This window comes from Drosophila arizonae, chromosome 5, assembly GCF_054131065.1.
Source record: "Drosophila arizonae isolate 15081-1271.41 chromosome 5, UAZ_ARI_1.0, whole genome shotgun sequence".
Classification (NCBI taxonomy): Eukaryota; Metazoa; Arthropoda; class Insecta; order Diptera; family Drosophilidae; genus Drosophila; species Drosophila arizonae.
The window spans coordinates 19,337,271-19,358,526 of record NC_142925.1 but is presented as its reverse complement, the minus strand read 5'-3'; the positions used below and the strand labels follow the sequence as shown (position 1 = coordinate 19,358,526).

At 38.6% G+C, this 21,256-nt stretch overlaps 8 protein-coding genes across 9 annotated transcripts in view; all 8 read left to right on the top strand.

Moving 5' to 3' along the window:
• Window positions 1-21,256, top strand: part of tei (irregular chiasm C-roughest protein teiresias) — a 217,414-nt gene that overhangs the window by 80,492 nt on the left and 115,666 nt on the right. The gene's annotated exons all lie outside the window — the stretch shown is intronic.
• On the top strand, window positions 620-1,771 carry LOC149268663 (uncharacterized). The gene has a single exon (XM_089470937.1). It carries the CDS (start codon window positions 774-776, stop codon window positions 1,431-1,433), a length of 660 nt encoding a protein of 219 aa, XP_089327063.1. The 5' UTR covers window positions 620-773; the 3' UTR covers window positions 1,434-1,771.
• LOC108620564 (uncharacterized) lies at window positions 2,644-3,717 on the top strand. The gene has a single exon (XM_018017470.2). It carries the CDS (start codon window positions 2,787-2,789, stop codon window positions 3,360-3,362), a length of 576 nt encoding a protein of 191 aa, XP_017872959.1. The 5' UTR covers window positions 2,644-2,786; the 3' UTR covers window positions 3,363-3,717.
• Window positions 4,290-6,430, top strand: LOC149268662 (uncharacterized). The gene has a single exon (XM_089470934.1). It carries the CDS (start codon window positions 4,450-4,452, stop codon window positions 6,340-6,342), a length of 1,893 nt encoding a protein of 630 aa, XP_089327060.1. The 5' UTR covers window positions 4,290-4,449; the 3' UTR covers window positions 6,343-6,430.
• Window positions 6,658-11,628, top strand: LOC108620602 (uncharacterized). The gene has a single exon (XM_018017504.2). The coding sequence runs from the start codon at window positions 6,810-6,812 to the stop codon at window positions 11,163-11,165; it is 4,356 nt and encodes a 1,451-aa protein (XP_017872993.2). The 5' UTR covers window positions 6,658-6,809; the 3' UTR covers window positions 11,166-11,628.
• On the top strand, window positions 11,683-13,076 carry LOC149268661 (L-lactate dehydrogenase B chain-like). Its single transcript, XM_089470936.1, has one exon. The coding sequence runs from the start codon at window positions 11,827-11,829 to the stop codon at window positions 12,967-12,969; it is 1,143 nt and encodes a 380-aa protein (XP_089327062.1). The 5' UTR covers window positions 11,683-11,826; the 3' UTR covers window positions 12,970-13,076.
• On the top strand, window positions 13,207-14,678 carry LOC108614998 (L-lactate dehydrogenase B chain). The gene has a single exon (XM_018009226.2). The coding sequence runs from the start codon at window positions 13,437-13,439 to the stop codon at window positions 14,580-14,582; it is 1,146 nt and encodes a 381-aa protein (XP_017864715.2). The 5' UTR covers window positions 13,207-13,436; the 3' UTR covers window positions 14,583-14,678.
• LOC149268660 (uncharacterized) lies at window positions 14,730-17,803 on the top strand. The gene has a single exon (XM_089470928.1). It carries the CDS (start codon window positions 14,730-14,732, stop codon window positions 17,679-17,681), a length of 2,952 nt encoding a protein of 983 aa, XP_089327054.1. The 3' UTR covers window positions 17,682-17,803.

Below are 21,256 nucleotides of genomic sequence, written 5' to 3'. Positions count from 1 at the left end.
TAGTGGTTCTCACATTTTTTCTCAGAGGCTTCAAGAAGGCAAATAAATTAATTTCTTCTATTGGCATATCAGAACTAAACTTTACTTTCTTACTTTCCGCAGCCAATATTTTTTAACTTAATTTTGTACTTCATTTTGTACTTCTTCTTCCTCGTCAGCCATTCACCATCGTTGCTTTCAAGCAAACTATCGACCTCATAGCCATCGATATTGTGTAGTATCGCTAGATTTATATCTTTTGATAATTAACCATAGAGCTATGCGCCTTGTGCATGTGCTTCTTGGCATACTTCACTAATTATTAATTATGTCAATTGCAATTGTTTTTTTTATTTTTCAAGTATGGAATAAACAAAATTTCTTGTCTTAAATGGTCCTTAAATCAACATATGAAATAAATTTGGAGCACTGATTTAAACAGTTTTTCGACATGGGCTTATATTTAAGTTGTTGAGTTGGATGGGTTTACAATGATAAAAGCATGGATATATCTTGATTAGGGTTGGTGTCCGTAAAAAATAATTTTGATGTTGGTTAACAAACACTCAGTTTATAAATCAAAATCGAGTATTGCAAAGCATGCTGTACATTTTTCCATTTCCAATGAACTTTTTTAATGTGTAAAATTTCCTCAGTATCAAGCAGACAAGCTTCGGGTTGAAGTTATTTTCGGTCAAAAATTTTCAAAATTTTTCTTTAAAAATTTAACAAATAAATTTTAGCATTTTGAACTGTAGTTTGGCACAAAAACAAATTTTATTTTATTATTCATTATGTTTCTAAGTCGTTTGGCGTGCGCTCTTCCACGTAAAGTTATAGTCCGAAGTGTTTCCACCCTTACTGGCCCTGTCGAACCGAATGGTCTGCCACGGACTTCGTTAGAAAGCTATCAACAGCGATTCCAATTTAGCAAAAAATGTGATCAAGAAGAAGCAAAGAAGAAATGTGCAGAAGCTGCTGCCAAGAAGAAGTGCGCAGAGGCTGCTAAGAAGGAGAAGGAAGCGGCCGAACGGAAGAAGTGTGCAGAGGCTGCTAAAAAAGAAGCCGAAAAGAAAAAGTGTGCAGAGGCTGCCAAAAAAGAGGCTGAAAAGAAAAAGAGCGCAGAGGCTGCTAAGAAAGCAAAGGAAGCGGCTGCAAAGAAAAAGTGTGAGGAGGCTGCTCTAAAGAAAAAGTGCGAGGAGGCTGCTAAAAAGAAAAAAGCAGCGGCTGCAAAGAAGGAGGCTGAACTCAAGAAGAAGTGTGCAGCTCTTGCCAAAAAAGAAAAGGACGCAGCACTGAAGAAAAAGTGCGCAGAGGCTGCCAAAAAGAAGAAGGAAGCAGCAGCCAAAAAGAAGAAGGCAGCGGCTGAAAAGAAAAAGTGTGAAGAGTTAGCTCAACAGAAAAAGTGTGCAGAATTAGCTAAAAAGCAAAAGTCTGACAAGGACAAAAAGTGAGCCGGCGGCCTAAAATGTGAAATTCTGTAAAGTACAGATTATGCAAGTGAAGCACCCAAGCAATCCGGACAGGCATCCTCACAGAATCAGTAGAAATGTGTAAATACGCGACAGAAGGGGTCCAAGAAATATGAAGTGTGAAACACCAGCTTGAGAGAATACAGAGGCTCCTACCAAACAACGAAGAGAAGACTGAACTTTCTGCTTGAAAAGTGGTCTTAGAAATAAAGAATTCCTCCTGTAAATGCGTAAACCAGATATATAACAGATCAGAATGAAGAAAAGAATTAATTTAAGTGTAACAGAGTATACAAATATACTATAAATTATTTCGAAAATTTCCATGTGTTTATTAATTATGTAGCTGTCTTTGATTGGCGATTATGCTTATTTCAAGAATGGATAAGATTCTGCGTATTTTCTTAATTTTCTCTAATTCACTGAAGCTTTAAAGGATTTTTGGTTTTGATTTGATTGGGTAAACTCAAAACCTTATGCCTGAAAAGATAGAAATCTCTTAGCTACTTTGATATTTTAAAATAGAATGTCTGGCATTTCTATAGTAAAATGAAGAGGCTCTAGGACAATAAACAGGATCAGTATGGGGCACACGTATATAAACATTACAGTATACATACATTTTTTAGGAGAAAGATAATACGATTATTCACTGGAATTGAATGTGCGAGGTGGGAACATACTGGAATGATATATAACGAGTCTACATCTAAAATCTCAAATCTCTATCTTCACTAGCGTCAAAATGGTTCGGGATCATAGGGACAGACTAAAAGATGATCCGATAGCAAGCATTTCATAATTTCCCACTTGCATGCCAAATGAAAATTAATCTATCAGCGTTTTGGCCGGGAATCCGTAGCAACAAAGTACGATTAAAAGTAAAAAATAAATAAATGTTGAATCCACTGAAAATGAAATGGTTATATGCTATTCCATATGAAAACACGAAAACTTTACTCTGAACAAATAAATATTTCAATAAATTAAACTGTAACTAGCATAAGAGTTATTATGGTTATTTTTACGAAAATATAGTGCATTTGCGTATAATAATGTCGAGTCCTCCCAATTTAGTAGTAACTTAGTAAACCCATTTTGAATTCACAAGGTATAAGGTAAGCCGCATGATTTTAAGAAATCAAAGTATACAGAGTTTGGTCGAAATTTGTAGGTACTGATGGAGATGTTTCTATTTCGTCAGTCTAACTCACTCACTCGTTCGGCTCAGTTCAATTTTGGCTTTTAAAAATTCAAAATTTTAGTCAAAATTAAATACTTTTTTAAATAAACAAAATTTTTATTTTTATTTTTTTTTATTGAGTTGAATTCAATATGAACTTTCTCGGCCGTCTTGTTTGCGCTTTGCCGCGGCCGGCGATGCTCAGAACTGTTTCTACCCTAACTGGCTCATTGGGATATAAATTTCTACCCCGGGTCACATTTAATACCATCCAACGGGTTTCATATGCTAAGAAAAGTGGTAAGGACAAAGATGCGGACTTGAAGAAAAAGTGCGCAGAGGCAGCCCTGAAAAAAAAGTGTGCAGAAGCAGCCAAAAAAGAAAAAGAGGCTGCAGAAAAGAAAAAGTGTGCGGCTTTAGCTAAAAAGGAGAAAGAAGCCGCTGAAAAGAAGAAATGTGCAGCCTTGGCCAAGAAGGAGAAAGAAGCTGCTGAAAAGAAGAAATGTGCAAAGTTAGCTAAGAAAGGAAAGAAGGGAAAGAAGGGAAAGAATGGAAAGGGTAAGAATGGAAAGAATGGAAAGAAAGGAAAGAAAGGAAAGAAGGGAAAGAAAGATGAGCTGAAAAAGAAGTGTGCAAAGCTGGCCAAAAAGAAGAAGGAAGAAGCTCTTAAGAAAAAGTGTGCAAAAGCAGCTAAAGCCAAAAAGAGTGCTAAAAAAGATGACGAGTAGTAGAGCAATATCAACGCAACAGAGGCTGAGAACAGATTCAAGTAGAGGCTACAGGCAGAAAGAAGACTTCATTTCAATCGCTAACGAGTGAGGGCCAAAAATCAAATGCTGAGGCCGCGATTCAACGAGCGGCTTGAAAAAACAAAGATGAGGCTACTTCGGAGGGACGGGGTTGATCTGAAGGCTTGCATCTGTGAATTATGTAGAATGTGTAGGCTTTGGATATTTTCAAGTACACGTTTTGGAAATGTACACAGATAGCTCAGATGCAGTTAAAGAAACGGCTTGAAGTTAAAGAATTCAGATATAAATTTCAGCGTATTATGCTTAATAAAATATAAATTATTTATTTATACATTTTGTGACTTTTTATCTATGGGACATGGGAAATGTTTAGTATAGTGAAACCAAGTATAAATTGTCAACTTAATACTTATGTTGTTGTTTGTTTTAAATATTCGTTTATTTCATATGTATCGATTTCAAATAATATTTCATGATAGCCGATAGTGATAGTCGACTGACGATTTTTTATTTAAAAGACGCAATAATAAAAATAACCTCAACAATCCACATTTGATAGCTTATTAGTGCATGCAGACGGAAGCGCTTGGCATACTTTTTATTTTATTTTATTTTGTTAAATATAGTTGCATTTTCAAGGCGTTTTATAGTGTTAAAATATTTAATGCATTTTAACTTAAATTGGTTATGACATTGAGCCATAATTCGTAGGCTAACACAATGCTGTGCAGAGACACTCTGAGGGGCTTTATATCTCCTCTCCTCCTAATAAAGAAGATTGTATAAAATCCTTTTATTCTTGTTTTCTTTATTCTTGACGCAAGCTATATGCAAATATTTTTCTGTACCAGAGCCTACTCAATCATGACTCCACTTCAAATGACACTGTTTTTAAATGTAACAGCACCTCAGTCAAAAATAAAGATTCATCACATATAGGTTAGTTTCGATTTAGAATAATGTCAAAATTTCGCTAAAACCACAATTGAACCAGCATAAAATTCACAATAAATAATTTTAATGTTGTATTTTGAACCACAAAATCTGATATCATATATTCAAGATGTTGTTTTGTCGTGTTTATGGCGGGTTTTTGCGTAAGGCCGTATACAGAGGTATTTCGCTAGTCACTGGATCTTTGGATCAGAAGTATTTGCAACGAGATAAAGTGAACAACTTTCAAAGGATGCCTTATAGCAAGAAAAGTGATTTATTCTCTGAGCCTTGCAGTAAGGAAACGAAGAATAATCAAAATGAATCCACAGGAGTTGATAAGGGTGGTAAGAGTAAAGTAGACTCTGAGGCTGAAGCCTTGGAGAAGCAGAGAGGTAAAGAAAAGCTTAAACTACTCGAAGAACTGTGTATGACGGAGCGAAGAAGAGCTTTTGCCCAGGATATACAGTCATTGGATAAGAGCGAACAAGCAGTATTGAAAAGCATGTTACCGTGCCTTGAGAAGGGCATGAAACGAGAGTGTAAGAAGGAATCCAAAAGGAAACTTAGGCATGAGAAACGCCTTGAGGAAAAGTGTTCCTTGATTGCTAAAAAAGATAAGATTAGAAAGTTATTGAAGTACTGCGAAAAGGAAAAAACGGAGAAACAAAAAAATAATAAAACAGGCAAGGGCGATCAGACTGCTAAGAAGAAGTCAGAGACATCGGCAAGTAAAGCGAAATCTGAAAATAAATTTGAAAAGATCGATCCAATAGCAAATATATGTCTGTATTTGAAATTGTGTAAAAATACCCCGGAGTGTTCAGGAAAAACAGATAGCCCAAAAGATCAATATCTATTAAAATTAAAGAAGGCCATTAGGCAAGAGTGGACCGATATATGCCAGATTCGACAAAAATTAACAAAAGTAGAACAGAAGAATCTCTCGATTTCTCACAAATGCGTGGCATCTCAAATAAAGCAAATTTGCAAACTGAAAGTGTTGAAAGAGATGTGCAAGGAAAGTAAGAAATGTGAGAACTCTGCTGAAAGTAAATCACTAAAGTGTCCACACAAAGAAGCAGCAAAAGAGACTAAAATGCAACAGAATGACAAAAAAGCTTCCGAAAAACAGAATAAAGGCGGTAGTCAATCACAATGTAAACAGCAGACTAGTATGAATAACGGAATATTCAAAGATCAAAAGCAGAATGTTAAGGGGATTAATAACTTAAGTATAGGACAAAACGAGAAAGCACAAAAATTGGAGGGTGGGGCTTCTAAGAAAGAGTCTGATAGGACTCCTCAAAAGAATAAAAAAGAAGAGAAACCCAGGAACAAAAAAGATATGATGGCTTCTAAAAGAGATGATAAGAGCAGAGACAGCAAGAACAAAGGAAAGGAGAATGAAGAGGAGGCACTGAGGAAACAATGCAAAGAGGCGGCTAAGAGAAAATGTGAATATAATAAGGCCCTAGCTCAAATGAAGAAAGACGCCGAATGTAAAAAAAGGCAAGAGCAAGAGATTCTTAAACAACGAGAAAAAAATCAGTCTCTTCAACAAAAAATAGAACTAGAAGCTGAATTGGAGAAGAAAGAACTCGAATATCAAAAGAGAAAGAAAGATGAGGAGATTTTACAAAAAAATTGTGATGAAGCAGCTCTACGGATAAGGCTAAGGGCCCTTAAGAAAATATGTGAAGAAAAGATTCTTAAGAAAAAGAAAGAGGCAGAGGTACTAAGAGCTATGTGCCGGGAAGATGCTCGCAAGAAAGAAAATAAAAATGCCAAAAATAAGGAAAATGAATATAAGAAATGTGCTGAAAAATATTCCGAAAACGGGGCTGACAAAAATAAAACAGAGATGGAGAAAAGCAAGGCAGCCTCTAATGAAAATATCGAAGCTGATACCCTGGATATGAAATTTAAGGAACTAGAATTAAAATGCGCGGAGGAGATGCGTAAAAAGAAAGAAGAAGAACAAGCTCTGAAGAATAAACAAACAGATTGTATCGATGATTAGTAGTACACTTAGATAAATTACAGATTTACATTCTTTTGCCAAATTGAGTATATTTATATTTATCAATTAAAGAATATCATGTATTGTATATACTTTTTGAGCAGACACTTTAAGATCAATGGGTTTTCAGATATGCTATATATGGAAAAATGAATTGTAAATGCAGAAGTAATATAAATAAATTAAAAAAAAAAGTATATCATTTTTTTATTGTATTTCTAGCGATTGTACGAACATGGATATATAAAAATGTAATCTTTTGGTTAGGGTATCTAGTACTCCTTTTTAAATGTGTATACTCAAAAAGTTGAAAAACACAACTCAGATCAAAAAGATCAAGTCTAGAAAACAGAAAATTTTTGGTTCACAATATGTCAAAATTTTAACTATAACACTTTCATAGTAATTGCAAAATTGTATATTTTTATTTAATTTGCGGTATTAGTATTTAAATTAAGCCAATCAGCATGTCTTTTAATAGATTTACTTCCGTTTGTATGCGTAAGTCAATTCTAAGAAGCATTTTTATTCTTACGGGTTGTTTAGATTGTATGCATTCCACGAAACTTCCGATAAAATACACACCATGTGTGTCCTATAGTAAAAAATCAGACTCTGCTTCGGGTTCTTCTGATGACAGTCAAAAAAATCCGTGTGACTTGTATTCAAAAATATTGGATAAAAAGGAAAAAGAAATAGAGAGAAATGAAGCGGCCTGCAGAAAGCTTAAAGAGGATCAACAGCTTAAGCAATATGAAGAAAATTGTCTGATAGCTCAGCGAAGGCGGCTTGCCGAGGAAATGCAGTGCATGGATCAGAAGGACAAAAAGGCTTTGGAAGGCATGATGAGCTGTTTAACGCGAGGCATGAGAAAGGCCTGCAAAAAACTGGCGCATAGGAAGCTTCGCAATGATAAAGAGCTTGAACAAAAATGTGCTGTGCTGATTAAAGCTGCAAAGATCAAAAAAATATTAAAACAGTGCGATAAAAGGAGAATGAATGCTAAAGGTGCTGGGGATAAAAACAAAAAGGACTCTAACAAGAAATTGAAAAAGAAGTGTAGGAAAAAAAATGGTAAGACAGGAGAGCCCAAAGCGGAGCAAAGGTGTAAGGATAGTAATGAGCAGAAAGATAAGAAGAAATGCCCATCTGAAAATAAGTCAAAAAGTAATAGTGTAAAGGAGGAGAAGAAGGAAAAAACTGAATGTAATAAAGTTGATAAACAAAAGCCAGGAAATGAGGATAACGATCCAATTGAAACTATTTGTACTTCCTTGTGCAGAAATGGTAAAATTGACGATACCTCAACAAATCCCCAGAACAAATATTTAATAAAATTAGAGAAATGTATTCGAAAAGAATGGTCAGATATTTGCAAGTGCCGCGAAACATTGAGCAAACGTGAGAAGATCCAACTGGCGCGCTCTCATAAATATTTGTCGGCTCATATTAAAGAGCAATGTAGAAAAAAAGTTTTGGCGGAAATGTGCGCAGCAATTAAAACAACATGCTCCAAAGATAAAGCTGCTAAAAGTAAAACATGTAAAGAGAGTGCAAAAGCAAAGAAGAAAAAGGAGCCTAATACAGATATATGTGAGGAGATCTGCGAAAATAAAGAGTTACAGAAGGAGATAATGGAGGCAAAGCGCGAACAAGACGAATTTATTAAGAGCGAAATAGAGAAATTAAAGAAAAAGTGCTTAGAGAAAGCTTGTAAGAAGGCAGACGAGAAGGGAGAAGAAAAGAAACCCCCTAACAAAAAGACTAAAGAGTGTGCACCAAAGAAAAAATGCGAAAAAGAGAAACAGGAACAACAAAGAACACAATGCGAGGATCAAAAGAAGAGACAGGAAGAGGAGGCTGAAAAGAAAAGGTGCGAAGAGCTGGCTATTAAAGAAAAGTGCGAATCTCTAAAAAAAAAATTGCAAGAGGATGCCATAAGAAAAAAATGTGCATTGATGAGAATGCAAGCAGTTATAGAAAAGAAAAAGGAAAAAGAAGAAGCTCAGAAGAGAGAATGCGAGAAATTGAAGATGCAGAAAGAATCCGAGGGAAAGAAGAAAGAGTCTTTAAAAAATAAATGCGAGCAAGATAAAAAGAACCAAGAAACCGCTGAAAAGAAAGAGCGCGAAGCAGAAATTCTGCATCAAAAGTGCGAAGCGCTTATTAAAAAAATAGAACAGCAAATTCAAAGCGTGACTGAGAAGAGAAAAGCGGGGAAGGCATCCACAAAAGTGTGTGAGGCGGAAGTGGATAAAAAGCAAGCGGATGATAAGAAGCTCAAGGAAAAATGTGAGCAAGAGGCTTTAAAGGAAAAGTGTAAAGCTCTAAAAAAAAAGTTACAGAATCAGGAAGACAAGGCCCAAAGCAAAGAGGAGAATAAATGTAAAGAAATCGATTTAGAAGACAAGTGCAAAGCTCTCAAACAAAAATTAGAGGAAGACGCTCTAAGAATTAAGTGTGCGATGAAAAAAATGCGAGACCATGCAGAAAAGGAAAAGCAAAATAAAGAAGCTGAAAAAAAGAAATGCGAAGACGCTCAAAAAAAAGAACAAGAAGAAGCTCAAAGAAAAAAGTGTGAGGAGGCAAAGAAACAGAGAGAGGAACAGAAAAGAAAGGAAGAAGCTGCTAAGTGCGAAGATCTGAAGAAAAAGCAAGAGGAAGATGCCCTTAGACTAAAGTGCGCCATGAAAAAAATGAGAGAGAAACTTGAAAAGAAGAAAAAAGAAGAAGCGCTTAGAAAAAAATGCGAAGAGGAAAAGAAACAGAAAGAAAAGTGCGAGGATCTGAAGAAAAAAGAAGAGGAAGACGCTATAAGGGCAAAGTGCGCAATGAAAAAAATGCAAGATGCTCTTGAAAAGAAAGAGAAAGAAGAAGCGCAAAGAAAAAAGTGCGAGGAGGACAGGAAACAGAAAGAAAAAAAGCGAAAAGAAGAAGAAGAGTGTGCAGCTCTTAAGAAAAAGCAAGAGGAAGATGCTATAAAGGCAAAGTGCGCAATGAAAAAAATTAAAGAAGAGCTTGAAAAGAAAGAAAAAGAGGAAGCGCTAAGAAAAAAGTGCGAGGAGGAGAAGAAACAGAAAGAGGCTCTTGAAAAAAAGAGAAAGGAAGAAGAAAAGTGCGAGGCTCTCAAGAAAAAACAAGAAGAAGACGCTATTAGGGCAAAGTGCGCAATGAAAAAAATGCAAGAGGCAATTGATAAAAAAGAGAAAGAAGAAGCGCAACGAAAAAAGTGCGAGGAGGAGAAAAAACAGAAAGAGGCAGAGGAAAGAAAAAAAAAGGAAGAAGAAAGGTGCGAAGCTCTTAAGAAAAAGCAAGAAGAAGACGCCATTAGGGCAAAGTGCGCAAAGAAAAAAATTCAAGAGGCAATTGCAAAAAAGGAGAAAGAAGAAGCACAGCGAAAGTGCGAGGAGGAGAAGAAACGGAAAGAAGCAGAGGAAAAAAAACGAAAGGAAGAAGAAAGGTGCCAAGCTCTTAAGAAAAAGCAAGAAGAAGACGCCATTAAAGCAAAGTGCGCAATGGAAAACATGCAAGAGGCACTTACAAAGAAAGAGAAAGAAGAAGCTCAAAGAAAAAAGTGCGAGGGGGATAAAAAACAGAGAGAGGCCCGGGAAAAAGAAAAGAAGGAAGAAACTTCTAAGGCAAAGTGCGACTTTCTTAAAAAATTAGAAGAACAAGATGTTATTAAGAAAAAATGCGCAATTAGAAAAATTCGTGATGCTACCGGAAAAAAGCAAGAAGACGCTATTCGGCAAAAATGCGCAATGAAAAAAATGCGAGAGCAAGAAGAAAAGGAACGTAAGGAAAATGAGGCGCGCACAGCAAAAGCTATTCTGTTTCGATCCACTCTTTACAGAACAAATTGCAAGCAAGACTTTCAGGCCGGCAACAAGGTATCCATTGTTGGTGCTGGACCCGTGGGCATGGGCTGTGCCTTTGCCCTGCTAACAAAACGCGTCACGAATAACATAGCCATCTATGATGTAAAGAACGACTTAAGTTCTGCTCAGCGCAACGACCTCCGACACGCATCGCTTTTCCTTCAGAACTGCAACATTGACAACAGCAGCACCATTGAGTGTACCAAAAATTCTCGCGTGGTAGTAATTGCGGCTCGACCGAGCAGTAAACCAAACGAATCATGCCAGGATCAGCTCCTCAGATCGGCTGACATGATCAAGCAAATCGTTCCTGAATTACTCAAGCAGAGTCCAAAGGCTGTCTTTATCGTTGTGTCAAGTCCCGTAGATGTGATGGCTTGGGTTGCCCGCAAGATCACCAACCTTCCCTATGAGCGCTGCTTCAGCACTGGATGCCACTTGGATACAGCGCGATTCCGCATGTTTATAGCCCAGTTAGTCGGGGTCTCTACGAGCTCGGTGCAGGGAATGGTGTTGGGGGAGCATGGAGACACTTCGGTGCCAATCTGGTCCTCCGTCAGTGTGGGCGGAACTCTACTAAAGGACTTGCTGCCGCCCATAGGTACTGACAAAGATCCGATGGTATGGTCGAATGTTCACAAGAGCGTTGTTAATGCGGCTTATAAAGTAATCGCTGGTAAGAACTATACGAATTGGGCGATCGGTCTTACCGTTTCCGATGTTGTGTCTGCCATCTTCGAAAACAGTAATCGCATCTTGTCATTGTCAACGAATGCGAAGGGCATGTGTGGAGTGAAAGATGAAATTTTTCTATCGTTGCCTTGCATTGTTAACCAGTGGGGTATTTATGGAGTATTACATCCTCAACTTTCAGATTGGGAGAAAGAAAAGCTCAAGATGTCAGCAGCAAAATTACTAAATACACAGAATAGTATTAAGCTCTAAGCACCAGATTTTAGTAAAGTTTTCAATATTCTTAATAAATTACTTTTAATTGGTGTTGGCAGAGCGTTTTGCCGGATACAGAATTTCCATTGAAATTCGCGTTCTGTTTTAACTGTTTTAGTAGAGCGAAAACGAAGTAAAAGTGAAGCCAAGATTTGTTCTTGGTGGTACAGCTCGTCTTTCAAAATCCTCCATGAAAACTGTTGTATGCAAAACAAAATTAAATTTTTTTTTTGGTTGAATCAGTCAAGAAACCTGGTGAGGAATTCGTGCGAAGCAAGTCGTTCTCTATTACTGTCTATCGTCTATAAAATTTCTGTAAAACACATGCTGATTGTATTTGAAATAGGTCATTGATAAATGGACATATTTAGTCACTAAATTCTGGGTCATCTACTTTCAATGCTTTTGACTACATGTACTCAAAATTCATCAAATAAATATGTAACGAAATCAAAAGGAACATTTTGCAATAACTGTCAACTTTTTGAGAGAAAGTTTTATTGGGAACTAACATAAATTTCATATTCAAAATGAATCAATAATCTTGACTTAAAGTAACAATAGCAAAACGAGTATTTCAAAATGTTTAGATTTTAAACAAAATTAAGTCATTGTTTTCTTTCTTTTTTTTTAATCACCCTACTTTTTTGAGCTCGGTATGATGATCAAATCGTTATCTTATGGCGTCTATAAAAATTTTCCTAAATTCGAAATTTTCAGTAATACAAAGCCTGGCGACTTAATACCAACTAGATATTCATCAGCATCTTCCGACTCGACCAGCTGTAAAGATGATAAACTTTTCGATGATTTTCGCGATTGCTTGTACAGACGCTCAGAAGAACAAGACGTTCAATGTGGGAACAAAGTATCTATTGTCGGAGCCGGCGCCGTAGGCACTGCGTGTGCTATAGCCCTGCTTTCCAAAGGCATCACCAACAACATAGCTCTCTATGATTTGAGGAAAGAGTTCTGTTCTGCAGAGCGGCAAGACCTGCTACAAGGATCGCTTTTCCTTCACAACTGCAAAATTGACAATCGAACTACCATTGAGTGCACAAAAAACTCACGCGTGATAGTGATCACGGCAGGGGTGCGTAGTAAACCGAACGAGTCACGCCAGAATCTGGTCCACAGGTCGGCAGAAATCATCAAAGAACTTGCTCCTGAATTGCTCAAGCAGAGTCCAAAAGCTGTCTTCATCGTTGTATCGAATCCAGTTGATGTAATGACATGGGTTACCCGCAAGATCACCAACCTACCCTATGAGCGCTGCTTCAGCACTGGATGCCACTTGGATACAGCGCGATTCCGCATGTTTATAGGAAAGCTATTGCGGGTGTCAACGAGCTCGGTGCAGGGAATGGTGTTGGGAGAGCACGGAGACACTTCGGTGCCAATCTGGTCCTCCGTCAGTGTGGGCGGAACTCTACTAAAGGACTTGCTGCCGCCCATAGGTACCGAGGATGATCCGTTGGCTTGGTCGAATGTACACAAGAATGTTGTTAACGCGGCCTATAAAGTAATCGGTGGTAAGGGCTACACAAATTGGGCGGTTGGCCTCACCGTTGCCGATGTTGTGTCTGCCATCTTCGAAGACAGTAATCGCATCTTGTCATTGTCAACGAATGCGAAGGGCATGTGTGGAGTCAAAGATGAAGTTTTTCTGTCGTTGCCTTGCATTGTTAACAAGTGGGGTATCTATGGAGTATTACATCCTCAACTTTCAGACTGGGAAAAATGCAAATTCGAGAACTCAGCCAAAGTAATGCTAAACCTACAGAATAGTATTAAATTCTAAAATGGCATGTTGTCTGAAGCTTCATAATAAAAACATTAATTATTAATTATTATGGAATAATATATAAAATAATTATCATGCAAATAAAATGCATATAAGTAATAATATTTTTTCCTTGTCATAATTCTGATTCCATAATTATAGGGTATCCCATATTTTAATCAACAATTTGAAATTTTTGTCAACTCTGTTGAAAATAAACAGACATTAGGAAATTTTTTTTTTTGTCAGAATGATCATTAAAAATATTTAAAATTCTCCAATAAGTTTAATCGATAATAATGACAATATCAATATTTTAAATCATTTGGACAGCAGAATATAAAAAGAAAATGTTATAGCACCCTTTCTGGAATTTTTTTTTTGTGTTAACCACAACATTTCAAACGCCTCAAAATTATTTCTGTTATTTTTAACTCATTTCAAAATTTTTATCAATTTTTTTTTTTTTTGTTTAGACAATTTGCATGAAGATGAAGCACTGTTCATCCAGAATTTGTACTAATGTATTGACTTCCAGTAGTATGAATAGTATGAGGCAATTGCCTCTATGTGCCACTCAAATATTATATATTACACGCTCTGCTTCGTCGAGCTGTAACGATGACAAGCTTTTGAATGCTTTTCGCACCTGCTTGTTCAAACGCTTGAAACAGCAGGAGGTACAGCCTGGAAACAAGGTCTCTATTATCGGTTCTGGTGCCGTGGGCATGGCGTGTGCAGTAGCTCTGCTTTCGAAGGGGATTACGAACGACATAGCTCTATACGATATCAATAAGGATTTGTGTACTGCCGAGAGCGCGGACTTGGTACACGGCTCATTATTTCTAAATAACTGTAATGTTGCGAAGTGCTGCGATATTGGATCGACACGGGACTCTAGAGTAGTTGTAGTGACGAGTGGAGTACGCCCGAAAGCCAACGAGAAGCCTTCAGAGGTTGCCCAAAAAACGGCGGATATTATCAAGTGTGTAATGCCCAGCCTGGTTAAAGAAAGCCCCAAGGCTGTATTTATTATTGTTTCAAATCCATCCGATGTCATGGCCTGGGTGGCCCATAAAATATCCAAGTTACCCTACGAGCGATGCATTAGCACCGGCTGTCATTTAGACACTGCACGCTTTCGACTGTTTATTGCGCAGCTTTTGGGCGTGGCAACTAGTTCGGTGAATGCATTTGTCCTCGGGGAGAATGGGGAACGTTCGGTGCCAATGTGGTCCTCGGTTACGGTGGGGGGTGTGCGGCTAGAGCAACTGGTGCCAAAGATTGGCACAAGCGAAGATCCGATGCAGTGGTGCAAAGTACATAAGGACGTTGTCGAGGCGGCGGCCAAGGTGATTGCCCTAAAGGGCTACACGAACTGGGCCATTGGACATGCTGTTGCCGATGTTGTATCTGCAATATTCGAGAACAGCAACCGGATCTTGTCGTTGTCAACAAATGCCAAGGGAATGTGTGGAATCAAAGACGATATATTCTTATCGCTACCGTGCATTGTTAACAAATGGGGCCTCTTTGGGATTATTCGTCCACATCTATCGAAATGGGAGTCAAATGCGATGAAGAAATCGGCCGAGCAGGTATTGAAGGCTCAATGTGACATTAAACTTTAGGTAATTAAAAAAAAAAAAAATTAGGGGTTTTGAAATTGTATTCAGTAGCTTCCCCTGCTTTCAGTAAATAAATTTATCGTCAGGCCTAGTTATAAATGATATTTTTTATTTGGCACAAAATTGATTTGCTTTCTGGGCGTTGCCGAAATGTGGCGCATTTGCAGCTTTACACAGCTCGAACCAATTATAAACGGCTGCAAGCGGTGCCAGCTACCAGTAGAGGTTAACTCGAATATTAGAGGCAAGAGCTCCTCATGCACAAGGCCCTCACAGTCACTTATTCCAAAGAAGAGCCTTATTAAGAAGGAAACCAAACAGCGGGAACAAAAAGTGAAATTCAAATGCATTCCACATTCGATCGATAACCAATCCGATTGCTATTTACGCAATCGAAGCTCCAGTAGGAAGCCACCAGTAAAAGGAGAGTCCCATACATACGCGCAGTCAAGTGAGAAAAGTAGTGAATCCAACTTGAACAAGACTGTAAAAGGGAATGTCATTAAAAGGAATTCGACTGCAGAGAGAAAATCCAAAATTGAAATCAATAGATGTCTGCCGCATAAATGTAAATCAGCAAACGGGGCTCACTCAAGGGATCCTTTTGAATCGACAGACGACAAAAATGAAGAACAGTTCTATGATTGCCAGGACATATCTTCACGCAAAATCGGCCCATTTTCAGGGCTGGCGTCCAACGAGCTAAAGAGCCAAACTAAAAACAAATGTCAGCCATTACATAGAGCGCTTTCAGGTCAACCAGAGCAACGTAAAGGTTGTTTTTCATCAAAGGTAATACGAAATACTACAAAAAGCGGCAATGGGTTGGCACAGCACGGCTCCAGCTTGCATTCTACTCATTTGATAGACGAACAAGATCCGCACTGCATTCATTGTGAGGCAAAGTCTTGTCCCCAGCCTACGTATATGCTCTCGGGGACATTACGTTGCACAAAATGTCATGCCAGAGTGGCAAATGATCAGTGGAGTAAAAATGCTGTGCCGGCTCAATATGAATTGGATTTGAAGAATATTTCGGTACCTATTGTCAAGCGGTCTGCCCAACCCAATTATGAGCTTCAGAATCGAACGCCCTCTTCCGATTTCTGTCCCGATAAACGAAGAAAGCACTTAAATGGTCCCATCCCCAAATCATCTGTCATGTACCAACCATTACCCTTACTAGAAGATGCTCTAAGGAAACTACGAAACGATCCTAGCTTCACATTAAGCGCAAAACCCACAGGACTGCTAAGAGATAGACTACAAGAATATGATAAGGAATTATTCAATGCTGTGCATGAATATGACGGTATAGCCCAGCCCAATAAGAGTTCAACATCAGCTTGTTGGCCTACCCATCCCAAAAGTTGGAACAAAGATCATATAATGCAATGTTTTCGTGAAGATCAATCCTCTTTTAATTTAACGAAACAGGAGTTTAGAAATGAGCGATTTGAATCCAACGCTGATTCGTTATATTTCAGAGTGAAGCAGAAGTCAAGCGAGCTGTGGCCCATGCAACCACTTAGAAAAAAGTTGAATATAGCCGATCAATATTGGAAATCGGTAAACGAAGTAGAAGATGTCAAGTACCCGAAGATGTCTGACCGAAGGCCAATGAAATCGAAAATGATAAATAAATGCGTCAATAATAATAATTCCAACTCCATTTCCGGCTCTGCAAATGCGAATTCTTCTATGCATCTGATGAAGAAGAGCAGTGCTGCATTCACAAAACCTCAATTGACTGATCTCCGCTGCCACAAATCTAACAGTATTAAGCGTATACAAGATTATGCGAAGATGGAACTGGATGCATTGAGTGATAATAATTCTCAGACCCAACAGCAGAAGCTGAGTAAAGAATTTGACGATTTGAGATTTGATGATCAACATAGTATTAGGCTCTATGTCGACTACATCAAATCTGAGATGAGTCAGATTGATAGTATTATCAATAAATGTAGAATACTAAAAAGAAAATATGGCATACAGCTGGAAGATAGCTGTGCGGAATACCTGCATCAGATGTTAAAAAGGAATAACAATGTATTACAGGAGGTGGGATCGATGCTACACAAAAGGTGCTTGGATGCTATCGGAAGAAGGAAAAATCAGTTTGTAGTCGCCAAACAAATTAACATTGAAAATGTGCTGCCAAGCAAATTCATGAAGTCCGTAACGAAAAACAAGTGTGAAGACGACTTAGAAAGAGTAGACGAGACAGCTAAAGCAAATCATGAAAAGCTGAAGAAACAGACTCAGGCAACCGAAGAAAGTCAAAGGAATGCTAGGAAATCGCTAGATGATAAGAGAGACAGTTTACCGAATCAGTGCAGGAAAACTGAGAAAGAGAAGAAATCGAACAAAACAGAGAAGGAATGTGATGTGGCCGACTTACAGAATGCACCAGACGGTAATATTGAAATGAAAGCAGAAGTGACTGAAAGAAACCAGGCAGAAACACAAAACGAAGTAGTTGAACTTAATAAGCAGCTGGAGGAGGATACAAGGAAAAAGAAGAAGCTCGAGGCCATGAACACAGATAAAACGGTTGGTGATCGGCTAAAAAAAGATATATTAGCTCCCTTTTATATGCTCAACGATGCTCTAATATCAACTATTTTCCAAGGGAATAAGCTGGACCAGCCTCACGCCATGAGACGTCTGGAGAGCAAACGCCCATGGTTAGGTTCACAAAATCAAAGAGGGTTTACTAAATCAGTTGGAATTCTTGATGCTCTTGGTATACCGCATGCCACACGTCTGAATAGCATAAACTACATGTTCGAATTTCGAAACCGGTTCAATCACAGCTGCCAACAACTACAGTTTTCGACAAGCTCAGATGAAGGTAACCCAGAACCCGATGAGGCTAGACAACAATCAGAGAAAGCATTGATAAATGAATGGGTAAATGAATTTGGAGAGTTACCTCTGCAGACAAGACCAGGGTCGAAAATATTATTGCCCTTGCCCCATTCTGAGGGGAGCTACTTTATTAGCGACAGCGATACATGTCTGCAATTAAAGTGGCTCGATCCTAGAATGGGTGAAGAGCTCGAATATGACGATTCTGATACTGATTCTGAAACTTAAACTGGAGTGAAGTAAATGAGTAAAGTAGACAATTGGAATGTGTGTGTATATATCAAAAGATAATCATATGTGCAAGATATTAAAATTGATTAGTCTTGAATGTGTCAAGATTTATGACTGAATTTACTTTTATATTTTTACTTATATATAGCATTTGGCTATAAAAAAAAAAAGATGAAAAATGGTTTAAGGCTGTCCCATTTAAGCAGAATGCAACTATTCAGTAAATTATATCAATCAATCCCTTTTCCATTAACAAGTATTATCCTAAATAATTAAGGACCTTTTCAAACCACTTGTTAGTTCTATGAAAGTCGCTCAGCAAATAACTGCTCAATGCTATAGAAATACGTATATGCTTATAATTTGAATGCTAAGTCAATAGGCAATAGAAAATAATGACTCCAGTCTTGATTCATTGATGAATTAATGAAATTTGTAACGTGGAATATATATAGTCGAAGCAAATACAAAGGCAAACAGGCATCAACATTGCATTGAGCAAATACGCATACATAGCTCTATTGCTATCTTTGCTTTGGGTTATGAATTCTGGGGCAGGATAATGAAAGTTATCGGGCATAAAGTAAACAAGCTTGAGGTGCTGCCTTCATGTTTAGACAGGCCATCACACAGACAGTCAGTGAGACAGAGCGAGAGACATAGAGACTGGCAATGCGTATTTGGTTTTCATTTCGTATTGATTTCACAGTTCATGGGCGGCTGGGAAGGATGTGGGCGGGGTGTGTGGCATATTGGCAAAGCAAATTTGCAGACGCCTTGACTGGCCATCATCAACAGCCATCCGTTTAAATTATTAACGTATGAGTAATTTGTATGACATATAAACAAAAGTCTGTGTTAGTTGCATGCTTCAGTGATTGTGACTGCCACCAGGTTCTCTGGTCTGTGTCGACCTCAGGCTATGACTGACTCTGACTCATGTGTTGTCCCCGCTGTCTGTGTCCTTTTTTGGGTTTTCTATTTCGAATTGCGACGACAACAGCGACTATTCTCTGTCAGGCTGTCAGTTCCCACGTGGGAGCCTTGGGTTGTGCGTCTGGAGGATTCGTTTTGTATGCGGCAAATGAGTTGTGTGTAATTAAGTCCTGGCGCAGGATAACTCGAGTGTAAGCGCGACAACTCCTCTGATAGTTAGTAAAGGAATTCGAGCTCTTTCGAGCTGGCAAAACATTGACAAATATTGATCAGCCGTATTGATTAGGAATAAGCTAAGTTTTTGGTTGACTTTGAAATTTAGGAAGGTCTGTGGTATTTTTTCATTTTATTTTTTATTTAATCTAAATAAATTGCAAGTTAAAAATGTTCAAACATATCCATACTATACAATATTCAACTGATCCAATTAAATTAATTTAAAATTATATACAAAGCATTGAGAATTTGGTGACTAACTTTTTTCCTAATTTCTGTTCTCATTTTAGGTAAGTCTCAATGCTTTAAAATACTCGTAAGCTCAGTCTCGAGCAGCAGGCAGAATAAATTTCTATCTTGGAGCTCTAGAAGCCAACAGAGGTAAACTTTTGCCCAAAACTAGTGGCTTTAATTTGAAAACTTTTTCAGCAGAAAAAAAAGAGCAAATAGCTGAAAATAAAAATCAAAGTCTATAAAATAGCAAAACATATCCGGCAATAGTTGGGCAAAAGAGCGACGCACCAACACAATTCGAACACTGAATTCCACGCAATGAGCAAAGCGTCAAACGTCGGGCGCAAAATCAAAGCATACTTTTGAGAATGCTTCAACACAACCGCTAAACAACTGACCACGGCCGAAGGACAGACAACCGGACAGCTGGACGGATTGACGGACAAATTGTGAGCCGTTCAAACCGGGCCCGGCCGCATAGTTTAAACAAACTTTTTGCTTAAAAGCTAAAAACACACACACACACTTACACATACACACAAAAAGAAAGAAATAAAATTGAGCCCGAAAAAAAGGGGAAAAACTGGAAACGCCACTATTACATTAAAACAGAAAAATAATTGCAAAAATTTCTACCAACTTTTTCAACTTTCGCTGGATTTTTTTTTTTTTTTTTTTTTTTGCTTTTTGTTTTTTGGTTTTTTCATCTCTTCTGTTTTGTAGAGTTTTGCGTTTGTTGTACGCATCCATTCTTTGAATAGCTGGCAAATTTCACTTGGCAAACTTTAAAACGGGCTGACGACGCTCATTACAACTAATAATGTTAATAATCATTAAAGTGCCGCATTAAACGTGATTACGGCTTGTTCCAACGCTCTAAGGGGGGGTCGGTGGGGGCGGAGTGGCTCTTGCTGGAAACAGCCACAATTGCTTTGCCAATAGGCAAAAGATTTCTGCGGCTCCGGCTGCCGCCGTGTGGCACACACAAATTGCAAAAATTAAAATACTTTTCAAAACTAATTAAAATTGTGTTGAATACTTTTTGGGAAGCTGCTCCGACTGGGCCCGAGGCGACGCAACGTCTGCTCTGTCTGCTTTGCCCAGCTGCTTTGGCAGTTAGTCTTTGGTGGGCCATTGATGTTCGACTTCAACTTCGATTATTGCGGCATATTTAAGAGACGCAAGCTATTGCCATCTCCGTCACTCGCTCTAGCTAGCTCTCGCTCTCTCGTATCGAGCTCAGTCGCCTTTGAGTGGAGAAACTTTTGCAATTTTTCTCTTGTGTTTTGCTTTGGTCTTTAGGGTTTACCATCTCATTTCTCCTTGGCCAAGATCTGCAAAATTTAAATTGAGATTTCTTTAAAGCCCGCACTAAAATTTAAACACACTAGAGCTGCTTAGTATTTATGCATATTTCGTATGGCTTACCAAGCGCTTTCTTCCAGAATATGCCGTCCAATTTGCAATGTCAGCTCTTAGGCTTTCACAATGTCTGCAAGAGACTTGTTCGCTGCATTAGTCGCTCATGCCCCAATCGATCCCTTCGCCAGCTGTCACACTCACTGTATGCATTAAACTTTATAGCTCCACACACACACACACACACACACACTCGTGCACAAACATAATACAAATGAGCAATAGCCCATCGGCTGCTGGTGGCTGGCGCTGAAGCTGCTGCTGCTGCAGCAAACATCAAACGTGTTAAGCAACTTCAAAGCTCAGCCAAGTGCATGAAATGCGTCGCTGCTCGCTTCTCGCTGCTCGCTTCTCGCTGCTTGTCGTTGCGTTAGGGGGGAGCATTGAACACGCCACGACTTTTGCAGCCAAAGCAAATTAAAAGGAAATAATGGCGCAGTGGCATGCAACGCAATGAACGGTGGCTGGCTGCTGGCAGCCGAGCCAGCAGCAGTCGCAGCAGACTTCTGCTTCTGCCTCGTCAGCTCGTCATTCCACTCGGCGACTAAATGGTGCACACGAAGTGCTCACGTGCACCTGTCGAGCAGGCCAAATGGGATATGGGATATGAGCAGCACGAGAATGGATGCCAGCAATGTGAATGTGAGTGTGGATGTGAATGTGAATGTGAATGTGCTGTGGATGCATTCGAATTAAGGCACAAGTGAGTGCAGCTTTGTGCTGCCGTTCAGCCTGATGCTGGCAATTAATTAGGATTATGTGTGTCG